General features: G+C 42.8%; 2 protein-coding genes across 6 annotated transcripts in view; one reads left to right on the top strand and one right to left on the bottom strand.

The window, feature by feature from the left end:
- The window catches only part of tmem178bb (transmembrane protein 178Bb), a 112,067-nt gene extending 102,672 nt beyond the window's left edge, over positions 1-9,395 (bottom strand). Inside the window, exons 1-2 of one of the 4 annotated variants that reach the window (XM_069156385.1) lie at positions 9,260-9,395; positions 8,232-8,928 (exon numbers count right to left, since the gene is read on the bottom strand). In XM_069156385.1, coding sequence (XP_069012486.1) covers positions 8,232-8,613 — 382 coding nt within the window. In that variant the 5' untranslated portion in view covers positions 8,614-8,928; positions 9,260-9,395. Of the gene's footprint in view, positions 1-8,231; positions 8,929-9,119; positions 9,201-9,259 lie in introns of those variants that run through there. The other 3 variants (XM_069156387.1, XM_069156388.1, XM_069156386.1) reach the window with 3 other exon arrangements.
- Positions 9,396-14,956: 5,561 nt separating this feature from the next.
- Positions 14,957-26,383, top strand: mrps33 (mitochondrial ribosomal protein S33). Of its 2 annotated transcripts, XM_069156384.1 has the most exons (4): positions 14,957-15,120; positions 22,713-22,742; positions 24,891-25,107; positions 25,838-26,383. In XM_069156384.1, exons 3-4 carry the CDS (start codon positions 24,893-24,895, stop codon positions 25,941-25,943), a joined length of 321 nt encoding a protein of 106 aa, XP_069012485.1. In that variant the 5' UTR covers positions 14,957-15,120; positions 22,713-22,742; positions 24,891-24,892; the 3' UTR covers positions 25,944-26,383. The 2 variants fall into 2 exon arrangements, with proteins under 2 accessions (XP_069012485.1, XP_069012484.1); XM_069156383.1 differs by lacking the exon at positions 22,713-22,742.
- Positions 26,384-26,684: the final 301 nt, after the last annotated feature.

Here is a 26,684-nt window from a genome sequence, read left to right as displayed (position 1 = left end):
TGGCCAAAGAACAGCAGACGATAAAATAACAGTAAGTAATTGGTTTCTGATCACCGTGCCTGCTGACTGAATGGCAACAATATTAAACAAGCCTTGCTGTTAGCCTGGTCTAAAGCAGGCTGGCTGCACAGAATAAGGATATGGACACTCTTATCCAGATTTCTAACTGCTTGCACAGTCACAAACAAAGGTGTGCCACTTTTCATGTTTAATCTGGAGGGGAATTAAGTCTTCGGGTGATGCAAGGGTTAAATATACTGTGCCATTTAAATGAATGTAAGCATGGACACGCTGTGGAGGTCAGGTCATAACATGTCCAGTGGAACAAGTCAGGTCATCAGTCACAGTCACACTCTCCACAGCGGTGTCACAGTAACCCTTCAAAATGGTCACTTTGTCTTTGTTAACAGCACAGGCAGTAATAATTAACCAGGATACTCGTGTGTATCACTTAAACTGATTTCTCTGTGCTCCACGTCCCATCTGACAGGATCAGTCACAGGTCCATGGAAATATACTCAAACTTTATGAAGACCAATTACATTTCATATTGCAACATGGACCAAAGTAATATGTAATTGGTTTAGCCCACAGCCCCAACCCCCCTTTTTTTTATTCAGTAAGTCAAGATTTGAATTGAATTGTGAAACCAAAAATCAAGTTGACTGGTTAGATTCCAAAGAATCCAGCATGTACCTCCTGACCTTTACTATCTTTCAAAGCTCAAATCTCTGCATCCATTATCAGTAACACAACCTGATGCATGTAAACAAATATAAATCAAACTTAATGTTTTAGAGGGAAAAAGTAAATAGTTTGCTTGGTTTGGTCTTTGAACAAGTGCATATTTGAGGAGTGAAAAACTACGAGTGACAACAGAAGTGAGGCAGCTCACAGGCACACATTATGTTTAAGCTTTATGAGACAGAGTAATGAAGAGCTTCTCCTGTCACCTCACAACAAGTGAAACCACCTCTGATGTTAAAACACCTTAGTTATTAAAAAGAGAGAAAATAACTGTCAGATGTGTTAAAGGACGTCTGAGTAAACCCACACTGAAGTATTTTCTCTAATTTCAGTCCATCAGTGGATCAGGATGTAAAACAGGAAGTCATCAGTTACTGAACAACTGAGAGGAAAAATCCTCAAATCCAATCGAGCTACATCGAGGAGAAGTGACATTAGCTTGTTAGAATTAAAAGCCAAACTGCTCCTGGTGCCTGACGAGCATTATGATACGACACATTTGATATGGGTTTGCATTAGATTGCTGCTGAGTGAATTTTATTCTGTCTGACACTCAAAGAGAAGAACTTTTACACGCTGCATTCATTACAGTCAGGTGCACTTACACATCACTCTGCAGAAAGAAGCCCTCGTGCATTCTGAAAAAGGTTTTAAATGTTTTCAGTCAGATTCAGGTGGATGGCCTCATTGATCCCTCAGGACTGCACTGTGTCTGTGTTTCATTAGTCTTTGGGATTTAATGGCTGCAGCAGCAGCTAACAGGCAGTCAATCAGTTTCCTCAGCTGGGCTTCAGACTGCAAGGCCACTAATGAGCACAGAGTGCTTCCATGTGGATCTGAATAATTTAACTGTTTCCAGGAAGACGAGAGAACCCTTGAGTCTGCTGCTGTGGCCACAACAAACCATCGCTCACGTAAATAACCTGACAGCTATCCCTCTGGTTCACTCTGGATACGACCGTGATGGAGGCTCTATTAAAGGTGGGGTACGCAGCAAAACAAAACAAAACAAAACAAAACAGTACATCAAACTTTCTCCTGCAGTTCTCCTCTTTCCCTAACTGTTCAGACCATAGACTGGATATTAAAGTGTTCGTAGCTTCAGGTCTGTAAAATGGTTCTGATCCAGAAGTGTCTTCAGCTGCAATACCAGCGAGTGCCACTAGAGGTCGGCTCCAAAAAGCCTCCGGCTCCATAGACTCCCATTCAACTTCTCTCATCAAATCCAAAGTGAATAAAATGTGTCCATCAGTTATCTCGGTGTTGTTAGCTAAAGTCACTCCTTCTTATTAGTTTTCTGGAGGTCCATCTGAAAATAATCCCTCATTCATTAGAAAAGAAGATTCAAGAAGACCTGTTTTGGGGGGCGTGTCTGTTTGATTGACAGGCCTGTGGTGCAGTCAGGTTACAGCTATCGGTGGGCGGGACGTAGTATCGTCAGGCTTCTAATCAGATCGGTCAGATCCACAGCTGGCTCCTCCCCCAGCTCATCCAAATATGGTCACTTCCTGCTTCAAACTAGCAAGATGGTGACGGACAAAATCTGAACTGGAGGCTTCATAATGTTCACAAACCAACGTGCGACGTCATCGATGGTTTCCGTTTGGTTGCACCAGATGGACACAGCAATTGGCACGCGCTTTGTTCCTCCACACAACACAATGGTTACCTAACAGCCTGGTACAGCGGCTGCGCCCTGGTTGCCCTCTGAGTGCCTCAGAGGGGGAGGACAGTTGAAACAGAGGTAATGAGGTACAATCCCATTTCCCATCCCGCTGCCCTATGCCTCTTTAGGAGGGCCCTCTGGGTAGTGGCCCTTCAGAACGGAGCTAGAAGCTGCAGGGCTTAAAATCTTTAAGTAAGGAAATGGGATACCACTCGTTCATCGACAGTATCCCAAATTCACCCACATTATTTTATTTATAAATTTGTAAATCTCAGGATTTAGATTATTAAATTTATGGAAATATACACTATAATGGCAACATTGTGAATCTCAAAGAATCTGCTATTAATGCTCCCAAACAAGACTTCATTCAATCTGTTTGAACTAGAAAATAGCTTTATTATCCTAAAACTGCACTTTTAGATTACAACAATATTCTTGAAAAAAAATGCAATTTATTTGATCAATATATATATATATATATATATACATTTATTTCCATGTTGTGTTGCTTCAGTTTGTCTTCTATCACTCCATTTGGAGTCTGCATCTTAAAACACTTTGTTTGGAGGGCTGGATGATCACCAGCTCTCGATCTCTAAAAGAAACAGGACGCCCTGCCCTATGTGGGCAGTAAGATAAGGCCACGGGGGGAACTGGCATCTGGCCTTGGTGTCTCCTATTGTTGCCGGTGCTTTAATAGCCACTTCTTCTCTTGGATTTTCCACCATTGAATCAGTCTTGATATGTGACAGGATGGAGTGTGCAGCTACAGCGGTCAGGTGAGCAAACTTCCTTCCGACACACCGACAGCTTTTGTTTGACTTCATAGCCTTCAGATGCAACCGAGTCTACATTTGTGGTGGTTATTGACAGAGAATATGCCTCCAATTAGCAGATTAGTTTTAAAAAGTTACTTTTTGTTATTGTCACTCAAATTAAACCTCAAAGGCAAATGATGTAGTTCCAGCTAACCTCCCTTTATAATCATCCAGGTGCAGGATTAACAAGAAGTGAAAGCAGCGGGCCTCCACCTCTTCCATGTGTCTATGAGTAGCTTTGCCAGCGGGCTCATCGGGAACCTGTGAGGCACCTTTAGCCTCCTGTAGTGTCAAATTTATCCCTCCCCATGATACGGGCCCCTGGGGAGGGAGGTAATCCAACCCTCTCCTGGCTCTTTCTGTTCAAACCAAACTGTGAATGTCTTGATCAGAACCTACCGGCCTTTTCCTCACAGAGCGTCAACAGATGGCGCAAGATGAGGAGGCTTCATCCCCCCACCCCCTCCCCTCTCTATGTAATCCTCTCCTCTCTGACATCCTGCTCTACAGCCAACCGCAGCTTTCCTCCCTTCTTTTCTCTGTCTTCTCATCGTCGGACGTCTGCGTGCTGCTGTTCTCTCTCTCTCTCGAGGAGCTTTCCCTTGTAATGCTCAGAATATGAGAGTGAGCTGCTCCCACAGCAGGAGGTCAAATATCGGGCCGCCGTCACGGCATCGGGAACCCAGCTAACATATGCCAAATGTTTGGATTATCAACTTGAGCTGTATGGTGAATTAACACAGACATCTACATGCTGTTATGGTTGTGACCTATTTAGAGGAGAGGATGGCTGCACAAAATCCCAAACAGCTCAGGTCTCAGATCTCAGATACAGAGTTTATGCCTTGGATTATCCTTTTCTGTTTTATGTCACCATTCTGTATGTGTATGATGTTGCTTTTGACTGACCCGCACAGCAATGGTTCATCATGCTCCACTATATTTAATGGTTTCACTCTTCAGTCACAGTAAGTGATTAAAGAGGAGTTTGTATACTCCATATTTTATGTAAACGGACTTATCGACTTTCCCGTCTGCATGTACATTAAATGGCTCCACTGTTGATTAAGGCATCCTTTACAAAATACATAGTCTTTATTGTCATGACACTTACTTACCTGTCCGATGGGTTTGATCAACTATCTTAACATCAGCCACTTATAAAAGTCCATTTCATCCAGCCTGTTTTCATTACTAATAATTCCATTTTGTCACAGCCGTTGGCGCCACAGAGATGCGCACAATGACCACCGCACCGTGACGGAGCAGGTAGAAAAAAGTCATGTGACCAAGTAGAGAGGGAGTGAAGACCGCATAGCCAGCGAGCAGGTCGGAGGTGAAGTCTGTGTAATGAGGAGGTCAGAGGACCCCAAAGATCGGTGTCTGAGCCAATGATAAAGAAAAAGTCAACGTGGATTTCTAGCCAAGTCGTTTTTCTGTTTAACCCGAACCATATAGTGACTGAGTTTATAGTAGTTTATAGTAGTATATAGTGATCTCTTCCTAACCTTAACCATGACCACATTGTTTTTGGTGCCTAAATGTAAAGCAACTTGCGTTTATATTAACTGCTGAGGGGGCACCACATACAAGCCTTACGTTTACGGTACGTTTACATACCACCTTAACAACTGCAGAAGTTCCTCCCGAGGTACGTCTGCTTGGAGTCTTTTCATGGAGTTTGTTAAATGTGGGAAATCAACGGTCATTCTCTGATAATTCATGCAAAACCACCCACATTCACAAACACACACATTCTTCTCCAATGTAAGTGTTCACCTGTTACCACTGCTTCTCTCACTCTCTCCTCCCTGCTTCCATAAATCTGCATAATGATGCAGCCTGTGATTATGGAAGTTGCTAGAAGATGAGGACGTGAATGGATGTTGCTGATCCGGCCAAACAGCAACAGCTGAAGCATCATCAGTGCACATGCAGAAGAGACGCATGCATGAGCACCAAAAGATTGGTCTGAGAATTGTTCATATGAAGTTAAATGTGAAAGGAAATCAGAATAAATCTATAGTCAGAGATATGGGTGCTTCCAGGTTATGAATCAATCCTGCATGACAATAGTTGTTCTGTATATTTACAGTATATGAAAAAATGTGTCCAATAATTACATGAATGCATCCTGTTTTACCCCCTCTGTAAAGAAGTAGTAGTAGTAGTAACAGTAGGAGGGGCGGTGGAAGCAGCAGGACAGGAGCATTAGTAGCAGTCCTTGCAGTAGAAGTAGTGCAGAGCAGTGGCAGTAATGGCCGTCATCCCAGTGTGGCAGTAGCACTAGTAGTAGACGTACGCTGCAGCAGGTGTAGCAGATGAAGTAGCTTCAACAGATACAGTAAGAGAAACAGTAGTAAAGGTAGTAGCAGTAACATTAGTAGTTACAGAAGCAGTAAAAGTACGCACTGATAATATAAGTAGGAGCTTGCAGTAGGAGTGCTGGTATAGTCAGTAGTAACAGCAGTGGCAGATTGGCAGTGTTAAACATTACTAGGATTACCAGTGGTAGTAGTGATAGAAGCAGGAGGAATACAGTAGCAGTATCAATGGCAGTGGTAGTAGTTGCTGCACCAGTAGTAGATGCAGTAGTAGTGCAGCAATGGTACTGATTGGTGGTTGTTGCTGGTAAATGATCACATCACTGTACCACCATGCAGCCGCTGAATGAGAGCTGTAACGGCTGTCAGAGGATCATACCTGCACATGCAGAGCACACACAGATAAAGAAAAGTGTTCGTATCCACAGCTCCGTCCTCACTGACCCATCATGGAGAAGTTATTGTCAGATGCATCATGATGACAAACCCGGCTGTATTTTTCCACGCTGATGGAGCTGAGAGCTGGAATAGATCAGAGCCCTCTATGGAGGCATTCATCTGATCACTGAGCACACTGAGTCTGGGCTGCCCATTACTGCAGATGGTAGGCCATCAAGGCTATTGAGGCGTCCTCAAAGGAAGGCACAGCTGCAGCACACACACACACACACACACACACACACACACACACACACACACACACACACACACACACACACACACACACACACACACACAGCCACTCCTGTTCCAGCTTGGACTCAGACCAGTAACCTCCATCATAGACCTCATCCGCCCTGACTTCACACACACCCTGCCTGTGTAGCACCATCACCTACTGAGGCATGAGGGTAAACTTCCCTCTGCATATTGTCTTAAAGAGATTTTATGAATATTTTTTACTTTGATTGCAATCATCATGTGACACCCATCGCAAACAGGAATCGTGGTGGTTGTTCGAGTGATTCAACTGCATGAACATTCATCAAAACCATGTCTCATAATCATGACTCTTCTCTTTACTCCGTCTAGTTTCATTTTTCATTCCTTGTATTCGACTGTGTGATTAATCATTGTTTCCCAACCTGAGAGTGTGAATGAGGCTGTTAAGGTAAGATGTCACGAAACGATTTTATAGCCGAAATGGGAATCACTACATGACATGTGTCTTCTGTAAAAGCAGCTAACAGTGCTATGACGAGGTTTTAGGCCCACCAGATATTTAGATTGTTCACCATGCAGAACCATTAGTGGTTTCTCCCAAATGAATCCTGCAGCAGGAAAATCTGGCCAAACGTGCAGCCAGAGTCATAAAGAACTATAACTATCTTCAGCCACATGAAGAGTCCTGAGAGACCTCAACACCATAGAGTCTGATCACTTGGACAGACAGAGGACATGGAGACAGATTGAATCCACTGAAGAACTGTGGACAGCTCTGCAAGATGCTGAACAAGTACCTTAACACACTGTGTGCAGATGTACCAATGAGAACTGCTGCTGTTTTACAGGTAAAGGCTTCTCACACCAAATACTGACCTGAATTCAATTCTCTACTACACTTTGTTAACTGATAAACTAAAACTATTCATGACATTATATTTTAAGGCAGCCTCTCCTACTTTCAGCATCTCAAACAAATGGAGGCCTTCTGTATTTCTACACAATGTGTAGATTTGTCTTCTCTTCATGTTGCTTGTTTTGTTTGATTATCAGCACACACAAAAAAACTCACTCAGAGAACAATTACAATTATTTATATATATATATATATAACAGCAACAGGTTGTAAGTCTTTGTATTTTCATGTACACCAAGCAAATGGTCTGTACTTGTTTAGCGCTTTATCACCTTTTGGTCTCAAAGTGCTTTAACATAGTTTTCCCATTCACTCCATGCAGGGTACTGCCATCAGGAGCACATTCACAGCAACTTCGGGTTCAGTGTCTTCCTCAAGGACACTTAAGCATATGGACAGGAGGAGCTGGGGATCGAACCACCAACCTTGTGCTTCGTGTTCAACCCACTCTACCGTCTGAGTCACAGCCTCCCTACAACAATTAAGTGAGTCATTGTGGGGTGCTCATGACTCTCTTCCACTAACTCACTGACTGTAAAATGGGCCCTGTGTCAAAAATACTATGGTACTGGGATTAGAGTGTAAATTAATCCATATGAGCCATGTATTATTCCTATACATAGCAGTACACACACACACACACACACACACACACACACACACACACACACACCTCTTCCTGTCTCGTATTGAGTGGTGTAGCTGGCAGAGCTCATGCATCCCGAAGTGATTATGTCATTATTTGCAGTAGGTTCAGGTTAAACTACAGGACAGACCTGAGAGCAGGGACAACACGCACGTTCCGATACTCAGCGTCATCATTAACACGCGCCCTCGATCTGCAAAATAGCATGACAACAAGCAGTCTGCAAGCACAGGCCGAACCCGTTCACAACCGGAGACAACGACGCTCTGCCTTTGGATCAACATTTTCTTCCAGAGGAGAAAAGCTCGATGCCCTTGTTTGCCCTTTGGCCAAGTGAACCGAACCATCCCCACAGAGCAGCTTTAATCATGATAAATACCTCCGCACATCTCTGAAATGCACACCGATTTTTCTGAATCAACTTCAGCCTCACTTGTTTCGTTCTTACCTTTCCGGATGAGATCTTCGATTTCCTGGTCGAAGCCCAGCCGATGGCATTTCCTCCACAGCCCCATGTTGGTGGAGTTGTACTGCCTGCTGCATTCGTCCGCGGCGCTCATGGCGAACAGCTGCCGCCGGTTCCTGGCCAGCAGCAGCTTCTCCTCCCAGCGGGGCAGGCTGCTCCGGCTGGCCCGCAGCGGCAGGCTGTTGTTGGGGATGTAGATGAAGCCCGGATCCTTGCGGCGGCTGGAAAAGCTCCGGCACCGCTCCCTGTACCTCCTGGCGTCGGTCTCGTACCAGTGATCGGAGCACATCGCCACGGCCAGCATACCCAGGGCGCACAGAGACAGAGAGAGCCCGGCGTAGAGCAATAACTTCCCGGCAGCCATGCTCGCTTCTGTCACAGCCGCATCAGCACATCGACAGACGGACAGCTCCTCTGCGGCTTCACCGCCAGCTCAGCTCACATCACCTCTGGAGAGCAGCGTCGGGACCATTGTTGAGGCGGTGATTAATAAGCAAACAGAAGGCAAACCTTTCCGGTATCACAGCGCACTGGAAAAAATAGTCAGTAAAATCCCTTATTCCGGTGTTTTCGGCCACAAAGTGCCCACGTCTTTTCCTGCGTGCGCGGCGCTGCAGCAGCTCGGCGGAGACAGAGAGGACGCGTATCTTATCTCAGCCCTGTTCCAGCATCCATCTGTCTGACAGGACGACACCAACATACACAAAACACATCAGCACACCACCCAGAGGGCTTCAGTAAATCATACACTAGGCCACGTTTTACACACACACACACACACACACACACACACACACACACACACACACACACACACACACACACACACACACACACACACACATAAAAAACTGTCACTGCATAACCCACCCAATAAACAATGGAGAAAAAAGCGGCCACTGAAGCTGTAGACACCGCTAGAGAGAATCTGAATTTAACAGGAGCCCCATTTACGAATAAAAAATGCGCCTCAGATGACGTGACCCTCCCAGATTTTGACAGTATCTTACCTGATGTGCGCACACACACACACACACACACACACACACACGCACTCAGACCGCAGCCCGTCAGCAGGAGAGAGGAGAGGCAGCAGCCAGCGGAGTCAGCATCCCCAGCACGTCTGATGGGATGACGGCAGCTGCTGCCGAGCAGGCCTGTCCGTGGACCAATCAACACCAGTCTGTGCTACAGGATACATTATATTAGACTGAGCTATCGTGAAACTACTTCTGCTGCCATTATAGCTGCTATTTATAACCCGTAACATCAGTAGCCTATTGAGTTCAGACGCACTTCTTCCTACATACATACAGACAGGGACAACTGAAACTGGATGTCCAAACAGGCAAAGCTTTCAACTGTCCTAGAGAACCCCCACAGGTCTGAGGACTTCAGGTCCACCAAGTTTGGCAGGTGGCTACTAGTTTGTGGTCATTTAACTAACATTTTACTAAACGTGTTTTCATAAAGTCCTGTGGCTGCACATCTCTCTTGAGGCCCTGCCTTTAATTAAGGCCCCTGTAAAAATGTAAGGCTTTTAAGGCTTCAGCAGATGACATGTTGTGTTGACATACATTTTACTGAATGTGTTTGTGTTTGATCAAATTAACATGAACTAATAACAATACTGATACAACTAACTTAAACTTTTGAAATCCCATGAAAACTGAGTAGCAAAGCATGTTTTCAGGACCTTGACAGTTTTACCACTTCATCTAGTTATTACTACCATATGTGACTGTTATACTATGTACCAAGCCACGTCTGTGAAGCGTCCTGTCCATATCCTAAACTGTGTGTCAGGTGAGAAACCAGGCTGTTTTAAAATGTAGAACAGTAATGAGAAACCGTTTTCGTAAATAATGACTGAAAATTATGATTCATTTATTACCTTCACATAAACTATAGAAAAGCAGTCTGATCAAACATGTCTTGGAGTGCTGTTGTTGTGACAGTTGCAAAGAGTCTTTGCATGCTTGTGAATGGGATGAAGTGAGGCAGCATCTGCTGCTCTGAACTGACAAACACACCTTCAGCTCTGAGCCGGCTGCCGTCAGACTGATCACACTGTGTTGACTGACTGGAACACTTATTCACAACATTATTCAGATTATTTTGAATTGTTAGCCTTGTGAAGGACATGAAGTCATTTCAAGTCCTAAAGTTGTCTGAAGTCAACAATCAATGTTGATGAAGTTAAACATTAATTTAAAGCCATCGTATTTTAGTCCAATGTGACATCACACCCCGGAGTTTTACTGACTGCAGGTAGGAAATAACTGTCACTGATGTACTTTAATCCTGACTGACAACACAGTAAATTGTGTCACTTTTTTAAACTGTTAAATTTCTTTCTTTGCCGTTATAACTTGTAGCTAATGTAAATGACACAGTCATGCTCCCTAGAGGAAGAACCCTAACCATTTAGGTGACTTCCCCTTCAGCTCCACCCTGATGTGTTCTTTGTGAACAAACTATTTTATAATTTTTTTCTCATCTGTTATGTTACCATCAGCAGCAGGCAGCTGCTTTTATTGAAAAACTAAAGCCAGCAACAGATGCACTGACAGAGATAGTGGTGTATTCAGAATAGACAGATATGTTCCTCAATAGTTGAGACCAGTGCAATTAAGACTGCAGCTAGAAGAGGCTTTGGACTTTTAGTTTTCTAAATTGATATATTTAGAAGGTCAAAAATGTATTAGAATTTGTCAGAATTATACAGAAAAATCAGTCGCTGGCGAGACTGAAGTGTCTGCACAGAAATAAAGGGAAATGTTACTTTTAATGATGAATGATCACTCACTTAGCGGCTGCACGGTGAGGAAAACACAAACCCACAATGTAACCCTGCGTGGCAGAGGTGCCTCTTCACTTTCACGTGTTGTGTGTGTTCAGGTTCTCGGTGCAGCTGTTTCCTGTGTTTACTGTAAGGCAGTGACGTTCTGCTGAAAACATCCAGAAGAATCTCCCAGGCTGCTATTCTCTGTTTCTACATATCTGGCGCCCCCTTCTGTTAATAAACTGCAGCGACATAATAGAGAGAGCCTGCTGCTGCCATGGAGACCTGTCGATGCAACATGACTCCAGTTCAATTTGAATCATGTTTTCCAATTCAAAAGACTCACCAGATATTCAGAGCAGCTTCAACCTGAATGAAAAAGCTGAATACAATTTTAAAAGAAGAAGCTTGAAATATAAAACAATACTGTTAAAACGCATTACATGGACACTGTTTAAAAAATGACCTCGTTACATGCTGAGCTTCTTTCCTCTCACTCTTTCACTCTCTATAACTCATGTCTCACCATCACATCTCATTAACGTCATGCTTTTTCTCTCCCATAGTTTTTTCTTATTGTCTGTTGTCTCCATTCAGTTCCTTCGCTCGTGTAGTTTCTGTTCTTTCTTTTCCAGATGTCCCGTCATGGAGCTGCATGTCTCTGCTCTGTGATTGTCGTCTCCACCAACAGTTCTTCTCTTCTATCTCTATGCTGTCCTTTTCTCTTTCTGCTCTCCTCTCACGCCAACCGATCGAGGCAGACGTTCTCCACCTCTGAGTCTGGTTCTGTCGGAGGTTTCTTCCTGTTAAAGGATGTTTTTCTTCCCTCTGTTGGAGGTTTTTCTCCCTTAAAGAGGAGTTGTTGTTTTTTTCCCTCCTAGCTTATGTGGGAATTGTTGAATTGTTGGGTTTCTCTGTATAATGTTGTAAAGTTCTGCCGTAAGGACTTCGATGTGTTAAGTGCCATGAAATAACCTATATATAAATCAAATTGAATTGAATTGAATTAAATTGTAGTCTCAGGCAATATTCAATTCTATATTCCAGGAACGTATCTCCCCACCAGGAGTTCTCTAAATTGGGCTAAAGGTTCCTCACTAACAGTTTACACTTCAGAGTTTTTCACAAAGCTGCTGAGAGACACTTTTAATAGAGAACACAGACAAACAGAAATGGCAGGTTTGGCAATTTTGCTATAGATGAATGAACAATTGATATGTCTGCAGTGATTGGTAGACACTTGGTTTGTTTTACTATTCACTGACATAGAGAAATCACAGCTAGTGTCACTGTGCACTTAATATAATGCAGGTAAACTGAACTTGATTAGTATTTCTGACAGACAACTGAAGTGCTACAGGTTCATAAGCGCTATGAACTGATTTTAGTGATGCAGATTACTGCAAACAATCATATCTGCTGTTGTTGGATTGTTTGGATTTATATGCTGATTGACTTTTTAGAAGCTTGCCAACATCAAGAAATATGTTGCTCTTCTGGTTCATTTAGAGAGCAGGCCAATTGACTACAGGACTTAATGAGCAGGTCTGAGTGACTTTGAAGTTTTCTGGACAACCTTTAACTCTCACACTGAGGAGCTATTTTTTAGTGTTAATAGGCTTTATCAATCAGTCTCCGGCCAAAGCCTTCAAAGTCCTGAAGTTCGGAGTGAGCGGTCTCTTTTCAGGAGTCTCTCCTAATTTAGCCCATGAGACACAGCTTTTAGTTTTTATCATATTGCTGAATAATCGACAGGTCAGGTCTGTCGTGACATTATCCTATTGAATTTATTTCCCTCATCAGTATAAAATGCAGTGTTTTTGTTATTGAGTCCAGGCTGACCAAACAGCTGAGAGCCACATGAAAACAATGTGTAGTTGTGCACGTTGTGGAAGCTAAACTCAGCACCTGGTGTTGCCATGTGGGTCTGTGACCTCTCTTTATGTTTCTATGAACACCTTCACTCATTTAGTTGCACAAATTGGAAATGGTTCTGATGTTTTTAAAGAGCCTAAAGTTGAATGCCATGAATTGTCCAATATTTTTTAATTTCACTTTATTAATCCCCGAGGGGAAATGTCTTCACTACAGCAGGGGGTCTCTCAGGGGGGAGCTGCTGCAACAGGCTGCCACTAGCGTGGCGCCAGGTAACCTGACCTGAGGTGCATGTTTTTGGATGATGGGAGGAAGCCGGAGAACCCGGAGAGAACCCACGCAAGCACAGGGAGAACATGCAAACTCCCCACAGAAAGGCCCAGGACCGGATTCAAACACGGAACTTTTTGCTGTGAGGCGACAATGCTAACCACTGCACCACCGTGCCGCCCTGCAATAACAGCATTGATTACTATAATGGTTAAGTATCTCTGCTGACCTGTTCTGTATGTCCAAATCCATGTTGGATGAAGGCTGAGGAAACGTTCATTTCCAGAGACTGCTTGTGTTTTAAACATGTTCTTTAATTTTTTTTCTGTAAGTGACTGTAAGTGAGTTAGAGGAAAAAAGACACTTTCCAATAGCAGCTGTGAGGCTTTGTGTGCTTGCAATAAATTCTACCATTGACATGCAAAAATGCTCACATATAATGCCGAGTACATGTTGATATTTAGAAGGTATATATTTTGCGAATTTTCTAATCAGCTCTTGACATAAAATTCCACTTGGTTTGTTATGGTTAACCAAATATAGGACAAACTAAGTTTCGACTAATAATTGCACTATAGAAAGCAACAAAGTCATTTATATTTTCACACTTCCCCAAAGCGCAGAATGAATTTATCACAATTCACGGCAAACATCCAATAATTGTCATTCCATTCCATTAAAATATCAACCTCTATAAATTGTGGAGCTGTTAGGATTCATTGTCCAGAACAATGAACCAAAGGTTGAGCCAAACACGGTCCATACTGGAAGTAGAACGATATTTAGCCTATATCTGTTTCTCTAGCTGGTTCAATTTAATTCAGTGTTATTTAAGCTTTATAGAGCCAAAACATATGTCATCTTAGGGCACTTTGGGTCAAGACAGTATTGTAAAGAGAAATCCAACAATTGCCATTTGAGCAAGCCTACCAGGCCACGGAAGAATGACAACACAAACGTAATGACATCTGGAAAAGTCAAATGATCATTAATAGAATTCATGATCTTTGAACCAAGAATGGACCAAAGTTAATGGTAATCCATCCAAAACTTTTAATCAAATATTTCAGTCTAGACCAAATGGAGGACTGATTGGCTGTGATTTCATATTGAAATAATTTTGTGGATGATGAGAAGTAGAAGAAAGCCTGGCTATTACAAAATCAGTACTTAATTACTAATAAACTTAAATAATAATAATAATAATAATAATAATAATAATAATAATAATAATAATAATAATAATAATAATAATAATAAACGTATCTATTCATTTTATCCAGCCAAAAACTATATTTGGGAAAAATCTAAGAAAGACATTGAATGAAGTTTAGTTTTTGTGATGATTTTCCAGAGACTGTTGTGCATTTATTTTGGCAATGCCCATTTGTAAAACGAAATAATGGTAAAACCTTCATTACTATATATATATATATATATATACATATATATATAACCCGTATCTTAAAAATAAAAGATAACCATATAGGCATCTTACGTCACACCCAGTAACCGAGTGACAAACGGAAATTCATGCAAAGCGTCTTAAACCCACGGAACAATGAAGAGCGACGGACTTCCTGTCAACATTGAGTGCCTAAAACGTACATTAATCTACATTAACAAGAGCACAGTGGTGGTGTTAATTTTAATGAGAGCTAATTGATACAATTTTTGTAAGCTTTTAAATATATATATCATGATACAAAGAAAATATCGTTTAAGTTTAACCCGGAAGTGAAAGCAACTAACCAATCAGCTCCATGGAAAATGTGTCATGCGCGATAGAGCCGGCGGTAGCAGTAGTCTGTGTGAAGGTGAACGTAAGCGACAACAACACGAGTACAGCTGATTAAACTGTTCATTAATCCGAGTTTCAGCGGCGTCGACAGAGCTTTTAACCGAACGTCGGTGTGTCCACGTCACCGGCCTCAGACTCAGGTAAGACAGCGCGTGATCACCGCGGGACACCCCGTACTGACGGTCACCACGTTCCGGTGCTTTTTGGGAGAATAACACCCCTGAAGTGTGAAACGTTAGGTTGTGAGTAGAAACATTAGGTTGTGAGTAGAAACATTAGGTTGTGAGTAGAAACGTTAGGGTGTGAGTAGAAACATTAGGCTGTGAGTAGAAACGTTAGGTTGTGAGTAGAAACATTAGGTTGTGAGTAGAAACGTTAGGGTGTGAGTAGAAACGTTAGGGTGTGAGTAGAAACATTAGGGTGTGAGTAGAAACATTAGGCTGTGAGTAGAAACATTAGGCTGTGAGTAGAAACATTAGGGTGTGAGTAGAAACATTAGGGTGTGAGTAGAAACATTAGGCTGTGAGTAGAAACATTAGGCTGTGAGTAGAAACATTAGGGTGTGAGTAGAAACATTAGGGTGTGAGTAGAAACATTAGGCTGTGAGTAGAAACATTAGGCTGTGAGTAGAAACATTAGGGTGTGAGTAGAAACGTTAGGCTGTGAGTAGAAACGTTAGGCTGTGAGTAGAAACGTTAGGCTGTGAGTAGAAACGTTAGGCTGTGAGTAGAAACATTAGGGTGTGAGTAGAAACATTAGGCTGTGAGTAGAAACATTAGGGTGTGAGTAGAAACATTAGGCTGTGAGTAGAAACGTTAGGCTGTGAGTAGAAACATTAGGCTGTGAGTAGAAACGTTAGGCTGTGAGTAGAAACGTTAGGCTGTGAGTAGAAACGTTAGGCTGTGAGTAGAAACGTTAGGCTGTGAGTAGAAACGTTAGGCTGTGAGTAGAAACGTTAGGCTGTGAGTAGAAACATTAGGGTGTGAGTAGAAACGTTAGGTTGTGAGTAGAAACATTAGGCTGTGAGTAGAAACATTAGGCTGTGAGTAGAAACATTAGGCTGTGAGTAGAAACATTAGGCTGTGAGTAGAAACGTTAGGCTGTGAGTAGAAACGTTAGGTTGTGAGTAGAAACGTTAGGTTGTGAGTAGAAACGTTAGGTTGTGAGTAGAAACGTTAGGCTGTGAGTAGAAACGTTAGGTTGTGAGTAGAAACGTTAGGTTGTGAGTAGAAACATTAGGCTGTGAGTAGAAACATTAGGCTGTGAGTAGAAACGTTAGGCTGTGAGTAGAAACGTTAGGCTGTGAGTAGAAACATTAGGCTGTGAGTAGAAACATTAGGCTGTGAGTAGAAACATTAGGCTGAGTAGAAACATTAGGCTGTGAGTAGAAACATTAGGCTGTGAGTAGAAACATTAGGCTGTGAGTAGAAACATTAGGCTGTGAGTAGAAACATTAGGCTGTGAGTAGAAACATTAGGCTGTGAGTAGAAACATTAGGCTGTGAGTAGAAACATTAGGCTGTGAGTAGAAACATTAGGCTGTGAGTAGAAACATTAGGCTGTGAGTAGAAACATTAGGGTGTGAGTAGAAACATTAGGCTGTGAGTAGAAACATTAGGTTGTGAGTAGAAACATTAGGCTGTGAGTAGAAACATTAGGCTGTGAGTAGAAACGTTAGGTTGTGAGTAGAAACGTTAGGCTGTGAGTAGAAACGTTAGGCTGTGAGTAGAAACGTTAGGTTGTGAGTAGAAACGTTAGGTTGTGAGTAGAAACGTTAGGCTGTGAGTAGAAACGTTAGGCTGTGAGTAGAAACATTAGGCTGTGAGTAGAAACATTAGGTTGTGAGTAGAAACGTTAGGCTGTGAGTAGAAACATTAGGGTGTGAGTAGAAACATTAGGGTGTGAGTAGAAACATTAGGGTGTGAGTAGAAACGTTAGGCTGTGAGTAGAAACGTTAGGCTGTGAGTAGAAACGTTAGGCTGTGAGTAGAAACGTTAGGCTGTGAGTAGAAACGTTAGGCTGTGAGTAGAAACGTTAGGCTGTGAGTAGAAACGTTAGGCTGTGAGTAGAAACGTTAGGCTGTGAGTAGAAACGTTAGGCTGTGAGTAGAAACGTTAGGCTGTGAGTAGAAACGTTAGGCTGTGAGTAGAAACGTTAGGCTGTGAGTAGAAACGTTAGGCTGTGAGTAGAAACGTTAGGCTGTGAGTAGAAACGTTAGGCTGTGAGTAGAAACGTTAGGCTGTGAGTAGAAACGTTAGGCTGTGAGTAGAAACGTTAGGCTGTGAGTAGAAACGTTAGGCTGTGAGTAGAAACGTTAGGCTGTGAGTAGAAACATTAGGCTGTGAGTAGAAACATTAGGCTGTGAGTAGAAACATTAGGCTGTGAGTAGAAACATTAGGTTGTGAGTAGAAACATTAGGCTGTGAGTAGAAACATTAGGCTGTGAGTAGAAACATTAGGCTGTGAGTAGAAACTTTAGGCTGTGAGTAGAAACGTTAGGCTGTGAGTAGAAACGTTAGGTTGTGAGTAGAAACGTTAGGTTGTGAGTAGAAACGTTAGGCTGTGAGTAGAAACGTTAGGCTGTGAGTAGAAACGTTAGGCTGTGAGTAGAAACTTTAGGTTGTGAGTAGAAACGTTAGGCTGTGAGTAGAAACATTAGGGTGTGAGTAGAAACATTAGGGTGTGAGTAGAAACTTTAGGCTGTGAGTAGAAACGTTAGGGTGTGAGTAGAAACGTTAGGGTGTGAGTAGAAACGTTAGGGTGTGAGTAGAAACGTTAGGCTGTGAGTAGAAACGTTAGGCTGTGAGTAGAAACGTTAGGCTGTGAGTAGAAACGTTAGGCTGTGAGTAGAAACGTTAGGCTGTGAGTAGAAACGTTAGGCTGTGAGTAGAAACGTTAGGCTGTGAGTAGAAACGTTAGGCTGTGAGTAGAAACGTTAGGGTGTGAGTAGAAACGTTAGGCTGTGAGTAGAAACGTTAGGCTGTGAGTAGAAACGTTAGGCTGTGAGTAGAAACGTTAGGCTGTGAGTAGAAACGTTAGGCTGTGAGTAGAAACGTTAGGGTGTGAGTAGAAACGTTAGGCTGTGAGTAGAAACGTTAGGCTGTGAGTAGAAACGTTAGGCTGTGAGTAGAAACGTTAGGCTGTGAGTAGAAACGTTAGGCTGTGAGTAGAAACGTTAGGCTGTGAGTAGAAACATTAGGCTGTGAGTAGAAACATTAGGCTGTGAGTAGAAACATTAGGCTGTGAGTAGAAACATTAGGCTGTGAGTAGAAACATTAGGCTGTGAGTAGAAACATTAGGCTGTGAGTAGAAACATTAGGCTGTGAGTAGAAACGTTAGGCTGTGAGTAGAAACGTTAGGCTGTGAGTAGAAACATTAGGCTGTGAGTAGAAACATTAGGCTGTGAGTAGAAACATTAGGCTGTGAGTAGAAACGTTAGGCTGTGAGTAGAAACGTTAGGCTGTGAGTAGAAACGTTAGGCTGTGAGTAGAAACGTTAGGCTGTGAGTAGAAACACTAGGCTGTGAGTAGAAACATTAGGCTGTGAGTAGAAACATTAGGCTGTGAGTAGAAACATTAGGCTGTGAGTAGAAACATTAGGCTGTGAGTAGAAACATTAGGGTGTGAGTAGAAACATTAGGCTGTGAGTAGAAACATTAGGCTGTGAGTAGAAACATTAGGTTGTGAGTAGAAACATTAGGCTGTGAGTAGAAACATTAGGCTGTGAGTAGAAACATTAGGTTGTGAGTAGAAACATTAGGTTGTGAGTAGAAACATTAGGGTGTGAGTAGAAACGTTAGGCTGTGAGTAGAAACGTTAGGCTGTGAGTAGAAACATTAGGCTGTGAGTAGAAACATTAGGCTGTGAGTAGAAACATTAGGGTGTGAGTAGAAACATTAGGCTGTGAGTAGAAACATTAGGCTGTGAGTAGAAACGTTAGGCTGTGAGTAGAAACGTTAGGCTGTGAGTAGAAACGTTAGGCTGTGAGTAGAAACGTTAGGCTGTGAGTAGAAACGTTAGGCTGTGAGTAGAAACGTTAGGCTGTGAGTAGAAACATTAGGCTGTGAGTAGAAACATTAGGCTGTGAGTAGAAACATTAGGCTGTGAGTAGAAACATTAGGCTGTGAGTAGAAACATTAGGCTGTGAGTAGAAACATTAGGGTGTGAGTAGAAACATTAGGGTGTGAGTAGAAACATTAGGCTGTGAGTAGAAACATTAGGTTGTGAGTAGAAACATTAGGCTGTGAGTAGAAACATTAGGCTGTGAGTAGAAACATTAGGCTGTGAGTAGAAACATTAGGCTGTGAGTAGAAACGTTAGGCTGTGAGTAGAAACGTTAGGCTGTGAGTAGAAACGTTAGGCTGTGAGTAGAAACGTTAGGCTGTGAGTAGAAACGTTAGGTTGTGAGTAGAAACGTTAGGCTGTGAGTAGAAACATTAGGCTGTGAGTAGAAACATTAGGCTGTGAGTAGAAACGTTAGGTTGTGAGTAGAAACGTTAGGCTGTGAGTAGAAACGTTAGGGTGTGAGTAGAAACGTTAGGGTGTGAGTAGAAACGTTAGGGTGTGAGTAGAAACGTTAGGCTGTGAGTAGAAACGTTAGGCTGTGAGTAGAAACGTTAGGCTGTGAGTAGAAACATTAGGCTGTGAGTAGAAACGTTAGGCTGTGAGTAGAAACGTTAGGCTGTGAGTAGAAACGTTAGGCTGTGAGTAGAAACGTTAGGCTGTGAGTAGAAACGTTAGGCTGTGAGTAGAAACGTTAGGCTGTGAGTAGAAACATTAGGCTGTGAGTAGAAACATTAGGCTGTGAGTAGAAACATTAGGCTGTGAGTAGAAACATTAGGCTGTGAGTAGAAACGTTAGGCTGTGAGTAGAAACGTTAGGCTGTGAGTAGAAACGTTAGGCTGTGAGTAGAAACGTTAGGCTGTGAGTAGAAACGTTAGGCTGTGAGTAGAAACGTTAGGCTGTGAGTAGAAACATTAGGCTGTGAGTAGAAACGTTAGGCTCTGAGTAGAAACATTAGGCTGTGAGTAGAAACATTAGGGTGTGAGTAGAAACATTAGGCTGTGAGTAGAAACATTAGGCTGTGAGTAGAAACATTAGGCTGTGAGTAGAAACATTAGGCTGTGAGTAGAAACATTAGGCTGTGAGTAGAAACATTAGGCTGTGAGTAGAAACATTAGGCTGTGAGTAGAAACATTAGGCTGTGAGTAGAAACATTAGGCTGTGAGTAGAAACATTAGGCTGTGAGTAGAAACATTAGGGTGTGAGTAGAAACATTAGGCTGTGAGTAGAAACATTAGGCTGTGAGTAGAAACGTTAGGCTGTGAGTAGAAACATTAGGGTGTGAGTAGAAACATTAGGCTGTGAGTAGAAACATTAGGCTGTGAGTAGAAACATTAGGCTGTGAGTAGAAACGTTAGGTTGTGAGTAGAAACATTAGGCTGTGAGTAGAAACATTAGGCTGTGAGTAGAAACATTAGGCTGTGAGTAGAAACGTTAGGTTGTGAGTAGAAACATTAGGCTGTGAGTAGAAACATTAGGCTGTGAGTAGAAACATTAGGCTGTGAGTAGAAACATTAGGGTGTGAGTAGAAACATTAGGCTGTGAGTAGAAACATTAGGCTGTGAGTAGAAACATTAGGCTGTGAGTAGAAACATTAGGGTGTGAGTAGAAACATTAGGCTGTGAGTAGAAACATTAGGCTGTGAGTAGAAACATTAGGTTGTGAGTAGAAACATTAGGTTGTGAGTAGAAACATTAGGCTGTGAGTAGAAACATTAGGTTGTGAGTAGAAACAGGACACATGGGGCCTCTTCTCACAGTTTAACACAAATACATCAAAACTATTCAAACAAGTGTGATGCCGAGAACTGCATAAACACCTCTGATGAATAATGCTTCCATTAACTTTATTTATGCAGATTTAAGAATCAGATGGTTATTATCTGCACTTACTTTGGGCTGTGAGTTTCAAACAGTTTCTAGTGAAATAATAGGGATGCAGAGCAAGGCAGCAACAATCAGTTCTGTTGAATAATGCATGCTTCGCTTAACAGTCACGACAACACTTCAAATCAGTGTTGATAGGAATGACGTGATTTTATACTAAATGATCAACTCCATAGTATACATTTGACACCCTGCATTTAATTGTTCGCATTTAAAAATCTAACTTTAATTTAAAATCTAAAATTGGGCTTGTTAATATATCAGTAAAGTATTAAGGTGGAGGTGAACATGTTCAGTACTGTTGAAAACATATGCTCCTTTCAAACTAACACAGATGCTTTCATGAGACACCCTGTCGTGCATAACAGTCAGTCATACAAGCAGCTAGACAGACAGACAGACAGGCAGACAGACAGACAGGCAGACAGACAGGCAGACAGGCAGACAGACAGACAGGCAGACAGGCAGGCAGACAGGCAGGCAGACAGACAGACAGGCAGACAGACAGGCAGACAGACAGACAGACAGGCAGGCAGACAGACAGGCAGACAGACAGACAGACAGCGGATCTGACAAAGAAAGGGTTTTGTTTGGGAATATTTCGATGGCCGCCCAGGTATAATAACAACCTCCCATGGATCTTTGGTGACCCATTTCATCTTTCTTTAATCTGTCCGAGAGATTAAAAAATGGGAAACACTGTCTATAAAAACACACACACACACACACACACACACACACACACACACACACACACACACACACACACACACTCACACACTGAAATAAATTGTCAAAAGTGGGATGCAGGATGTTCCTCATCCCGGTGGTCCTGGTCCTGATGGGAGGAGGCAGTCAGAGGCCCTCGTAATGCACAAGGCCTTTTTCCTGCTTCTGTAAATGTCACTGACGGTGCGATGACTGCTGCCCATCATCCTCTGTGCAGTCGAAACTACCCGCTGCTGCCTTCAGCTGCAATACCAGAGGTCGTCTCCAAAAAGCCTCCGGCTCCATAGACTCCCATTCAACTTCTCTCATCAAATCCAAAGTGAATAAAATGTGTCCATCAGTTATCTCGGTGTTGTTAGCTAAAGTCACTCCTTCTTATTAGTTTTCTGGAGGTCCATCTGAAAATAATCCCTCATTCATTAGAAAAGAAGATTCAAGAAGACCTGTTTTTGGGGGCGTGTCTGTTTGATTGACAGGCCTGTGGTGCAGTCAGGTTACAGCTATCGGTGGGCGGGACGTAGTATCGTCAGGTTTCCAATCAGATCGGTCAGATCCACCGCTGGCTCCTCCCCCAGCTCGTCCAAATATGGTCACTTCCTGCTCCAAACCGCTCCGAACTAGCAAGATGGTGACGGACAGAATCTGAACTGGAGGATTCATAACGTTCACAAACCAACAGGTGACGTCGTTGCTGGTTCTGATTGGTTTGTCTACAATCTTGACTTCGATGCAGATAAGGTCACACATCAGTGTTTTCCTCAATGATATCAGAGCTACCAGTTTAACAAGTTCACTGCCTGTAACTGGTTAGCCAGTACATCTGTCAATGAAGAGCACTTGATGTAATGCATCCCACCATGCGCTCCATCTGAGCACTCTATCCTCTAACTGGATGAAGTTTACTTGTCTCAGCCAAAACTGTGACTGTGATAACTGGATCATTAATTATGCAACCGTAGTATGTAGAAACGGCTTGTCTGTCCATGTCCAATGTCACACACATATGAAAGTGAATTTAGAATTTCTTATTAACTTTTTTTTTTGTGTGTATTTTCCAGCTGCTGTCAGTGTAACCACAGCTGGCAACTGTAAGACAAAGTTTTGTTCGTATGTATTTTGTCATTTGGGACAGCTGCCATTTCTTGACTGTTTTTAGCCGCCACTATTTAGCTGCAGTGTTCAGGCCAAGCGGCTGTTTTCACCTGACATTATCAACCGTCCTCATCTGTCCATGCAGCTGTCTGTTCACATCTGACATCATCATGTGTCTCCACATGCAAATTAACACTTGTAATTGGATCGCACTTCCTCAATCTGCATGCAAATGAGCACAAACAGCATGAAAATATACAAGTAAATAATTACTAAAAAGAACAGATACATAAGCAACAGGCATTTAACAAAACGAGACATCTTTGCTCACTGAAGCCTCATTGCAATGCTCCGTCTGTTAGAAATAAATTAGGTAATTCACATTTACACTTTGAGCTTGAAACGTTATTGGACCTGATTGGTTCGGGTCAGATTCATTTATTGTTCCTATGCGTCTCCGTCATTGTGTCTCCATAACCTGCGCGTGTCCCACAGCTATGGGTCTGCTGTGTGTCAGAAATGACACAAGAAAATAAAGAAAAAAAGAAGATAAACCCAGAGGAGGCTTCGGTGAAACAAGCCTCATATAGCAGCCTGTGGTTTAAATCACTAAACAGCTGCTTTATAGCCAACAGTTCACAGTAAATCTGCTGCTTTCTGTACAGTTCAGCTGCACTCGCCACAATCACACAGCAGATCAAATCAACATAAAAGTAGAAAGTTTAAAGATTGACTGAAGGGAAAAAAACATCCTAAAACTAACAAACCTGCTGTAATGTGACGGTAACATATGAGAGCAACGGGTCAGATGTGAGCTGCATTTATTTTGAATCCTTCAGCTGAGTAGGACTTCCAGTGTGTCCCAGGACGCTGCTCACACTGCTGAGCGAACGCGCCCCAGACCTGATGTCAGTGTGTCCAGGGAGCGAGCACAACCGGTGCGTTAGCCGGCTGTGATCCGATCACGCTCTGTGAATGTAGCGCTACATCATGGTCCACATTTTGTGATAAAAGTATGTGATACAGTCCTGGGAGCGAGACAAAGTTCCTGAGTTTTGTGTAGATCCATTTTAAAGACCGTAGGGACACAAATGAGCTGCAGTTTATTGAAAGGAGCTGTAACAGTGTCTCAGAGCTCTTCAACCGGCTGTGAACGATGAAACAGGAAACCGACTCAATCTGATTTGATGATTTGAGATCTGTTCCAAAAACCACTAGCAAGAGAACTGCAGCCCTTTGAAGGGTTTATTTACACCCTGTAACAGGGTGGGTGGACGGAAAAACAATAAACAAAACTGAACTAACACTGAGCATCCTTCACTTTTCTACTCAAACGAATTGATAACCACAAGACGGCACCAACCAATCAGCTCGCTGGAACACACTCACAAAACCACGTTCAATCCGATGAGCTCACTGTCATGTGTCCCGTTTATAACTTTAATGCTTTTAATACAAAAACTGTTCAACTTTTTAAATGGCAATCAGAAAATGTGCTCTTGAAATAATTTTCCACATCCCGGTTCAACTTTTTGATAACTGTTTAGAGCACTTCTGAAGGCACTCCTAAAAATGTAACTGATAATACCAATAACAATAACAATGAAATGCACTATACCGCCATACCGTCATATATTCTGAGACGGTTATCACGGTTACCGTTGCAACTGTATTCATCACACGACAGCGCGACCACCAGAAAGAGAGACAGATCCACAAATACATGCGCAGAGCGATTCAAGTACATAGAAGAGTAAGGAGGGTTCACACCACCACTGAGAGGTAAGAATGGGAAAGATGAGATGACTGGATGGTAGGATGGAAGTTAGAGGCCTGGTGAGGAGCAGAGGGGGCTTCTGGGATGTCTGCAGGAGATGCTGCAGTATGTCACTGTTGCCATCGGAGGCTTTTGGACGATGTGGTCGCAGGGAAGGGAAGGAAGGCGGGAAAAGAGGCCTGAGGGCTTGCTGCTCGTGTCGGGTGCCACGAGGTTCCACATGCTGTCTCGGTTGTTGTTTCCATCCTTGAAAACCTGGCAACCACATGTGATGTCATCTTCTTTTTCTGTGTAATTTGTATGTTTACAAAACCATTTCCTCCCGGGGATAACAGCACTTTTTCTGACACCTGTCTCTGCTCATCAGTCATGGCCGGTCTGTCCAACTACGCTTTGCGCGTGGCCCGACTGAGCTCGCAGATCTTCGGGGAAGTTGCGCGTCCGACTGACTCCAGATCCCTGAAGGTGGTCCAACTGTTCCAGGAGCCCCCCATGGCCAAGAGGAAGGAGGTGTACGACTGGTACCCACAGCACAAGATTTACTACGCCATGACCCAGAAGCTGCGGTTCATGGGACTGTTCAGGTAATGTAGAAACTAGATCTGCTGCATTATCTGTACAAAAGAAACCAAATGTCCCAATACCACCTCCCATAGATGCCAGTCATTTTTCTTTTACAGCTTCAAAAAGGCCAAATAACAACAACATAAGGCCACTGTTTCAAAATCGGAGAATACATTTATCTACCAACAACCGAGGAGTCCATATCTGATTGTGTCCAGCTAACGTTAGTGTTATTCTGGGAGGCTAAGCACAAAATACTAAACTATTTAAATGATTAAGAGCTCATTTTTACATCATTGAAATGTGACGTATGGATGTAATAACTGTTGTCTGTAATAACATTAAATCAGTGCTCAAAGGCCTTTAAGCAAAGCTCTCAAGTGCCACCAGTGGCACTCGTACCACATTTTGGGAACCCCTGCTGCAGAGGGCCACGGAGCCCCTCCCAGCCGGTGGTGGACAAGGGACGGGGTCCAAATGAAAAAATGTGTTACTCAACACTCTGCTGCTCTTTTGAAACACAATGACTTTTCTGCTCCGTTTCCTTTTGATGTGTTGTGTTCAGTGTCTGTCAGTGAAATGCAACACTTCTGCAGGCGCTTCACATTAAAAGCCTCCCGGTACAGGAAGGCGTCGTGGCCTTTGAGCCGCCAGAAGGACTTCAGTGGGAGAGTCTGTGCAGAAAGTGTTGAACTGGACTCCGTAAACGTGTCCTGTACGTCTTGATGAAATCTCTTCTTCCTCTTCCAGAGACGAGCACGAAGACTTCAAGGAGGAGATGCGTCGCTTGAGGAAACTGAGAGGAAAAGGGACCCCAAAGAAAGGAGAGGGGAAGAGAGCGGCCAAGAAGAAGTGAACGGCACCGGTTTCCTCCTCCATCTTCACACTGGACTTCAGTTTCTTTTCTTTTTCTGGAGACAGCATTGGACTGTTTACACTATCGATGTTGGAGGATGCTCATCAAAGTATTCCATTGGCTTGATCCGGGCCGTCCATGTGCTTTGTCTGAAGCAAGAAAAATACCTCACTGAGGTCAGCGTTACATAAATGGTCCGATCGATATTGCTGGTATTGAACTGAATTCCATCCTTACGTTTTTGAACATTGCTTTGCGTTCAAGTCACAAATAGCCAATCGAATGCTGGTATGTGACTTTCAGTCCACAACAATAAGATCAGCAACAGAAGCCTCATGTATTTTTCAGAGCGGTGTGTTGCAGCTAAACTACAGCTCATGTGAAGTTACAGAAAATGACACCCTTCATGTTTTCAAAATAAAATCAAAATGATAAATGTGTTGAGTGTTGCAAAGCTCCTTCTTACTGTTAAGAAACTAGAATACAGTGTACACTAGTACACACCTGTCTATACTGCGTACATAGTTTGTGACCATATATACTGTATATTCCACATGGTGTCTTATGTGAGATACACTGATGACTGGTAAGTCGCCATGGTAACAGTTGTATGTATAGTATGTTGCCTCTCAGCTGAACCCTGCAGTTTCAAAGCTGAAGGTTTTGGGAATATTCTGACCTGCACTGTTTCACAGCTGCAGGACATAGAAGAAGTGCTTCCACTGGTCCAAGATGGAGCTT

The sequence above is a fragment of the Embiotoca jacksoni genome, unplaced genomic scaffold (genome assembly GCF_022577435.1).
Source record: "Embiotoca jacksoni isolate LCO1_2020_lvr unplaced genomic scaffold, fEmbJac1.0.p SCAF_21, whole genome shotgun sequence".
Classification (NCBI taxonomy): domain Eukaryota; kingdom Metazoa; phylum Chordata; class Actinopteri; family Embiotocidae; genus Embiotoca; species Embiotoca jacksoni.
The sequence above is the reverse complement of the archived record's forward strand: the minus strand, read 5'-3'. Positions and strand labels throughout refer to the sequence as shown.

Excerpts from the sequence above, each read along its gene's own strand:
- mrps33 (XM_069156383.1), top strand. The coding sequence starts at position 24,893 with ATGGCCGGTCTGTCCAACTACGCTTTGCGCGTGGCCCGACTGAGCTCG. Across the intron at positions 25,108-25,837 it reads CGGTTCATGGGACTGTTCAG|AGACGAGCACGAAGACTTCA; the intron begins GTAATGTAGAAA and ends TTCCTCTTCCAG.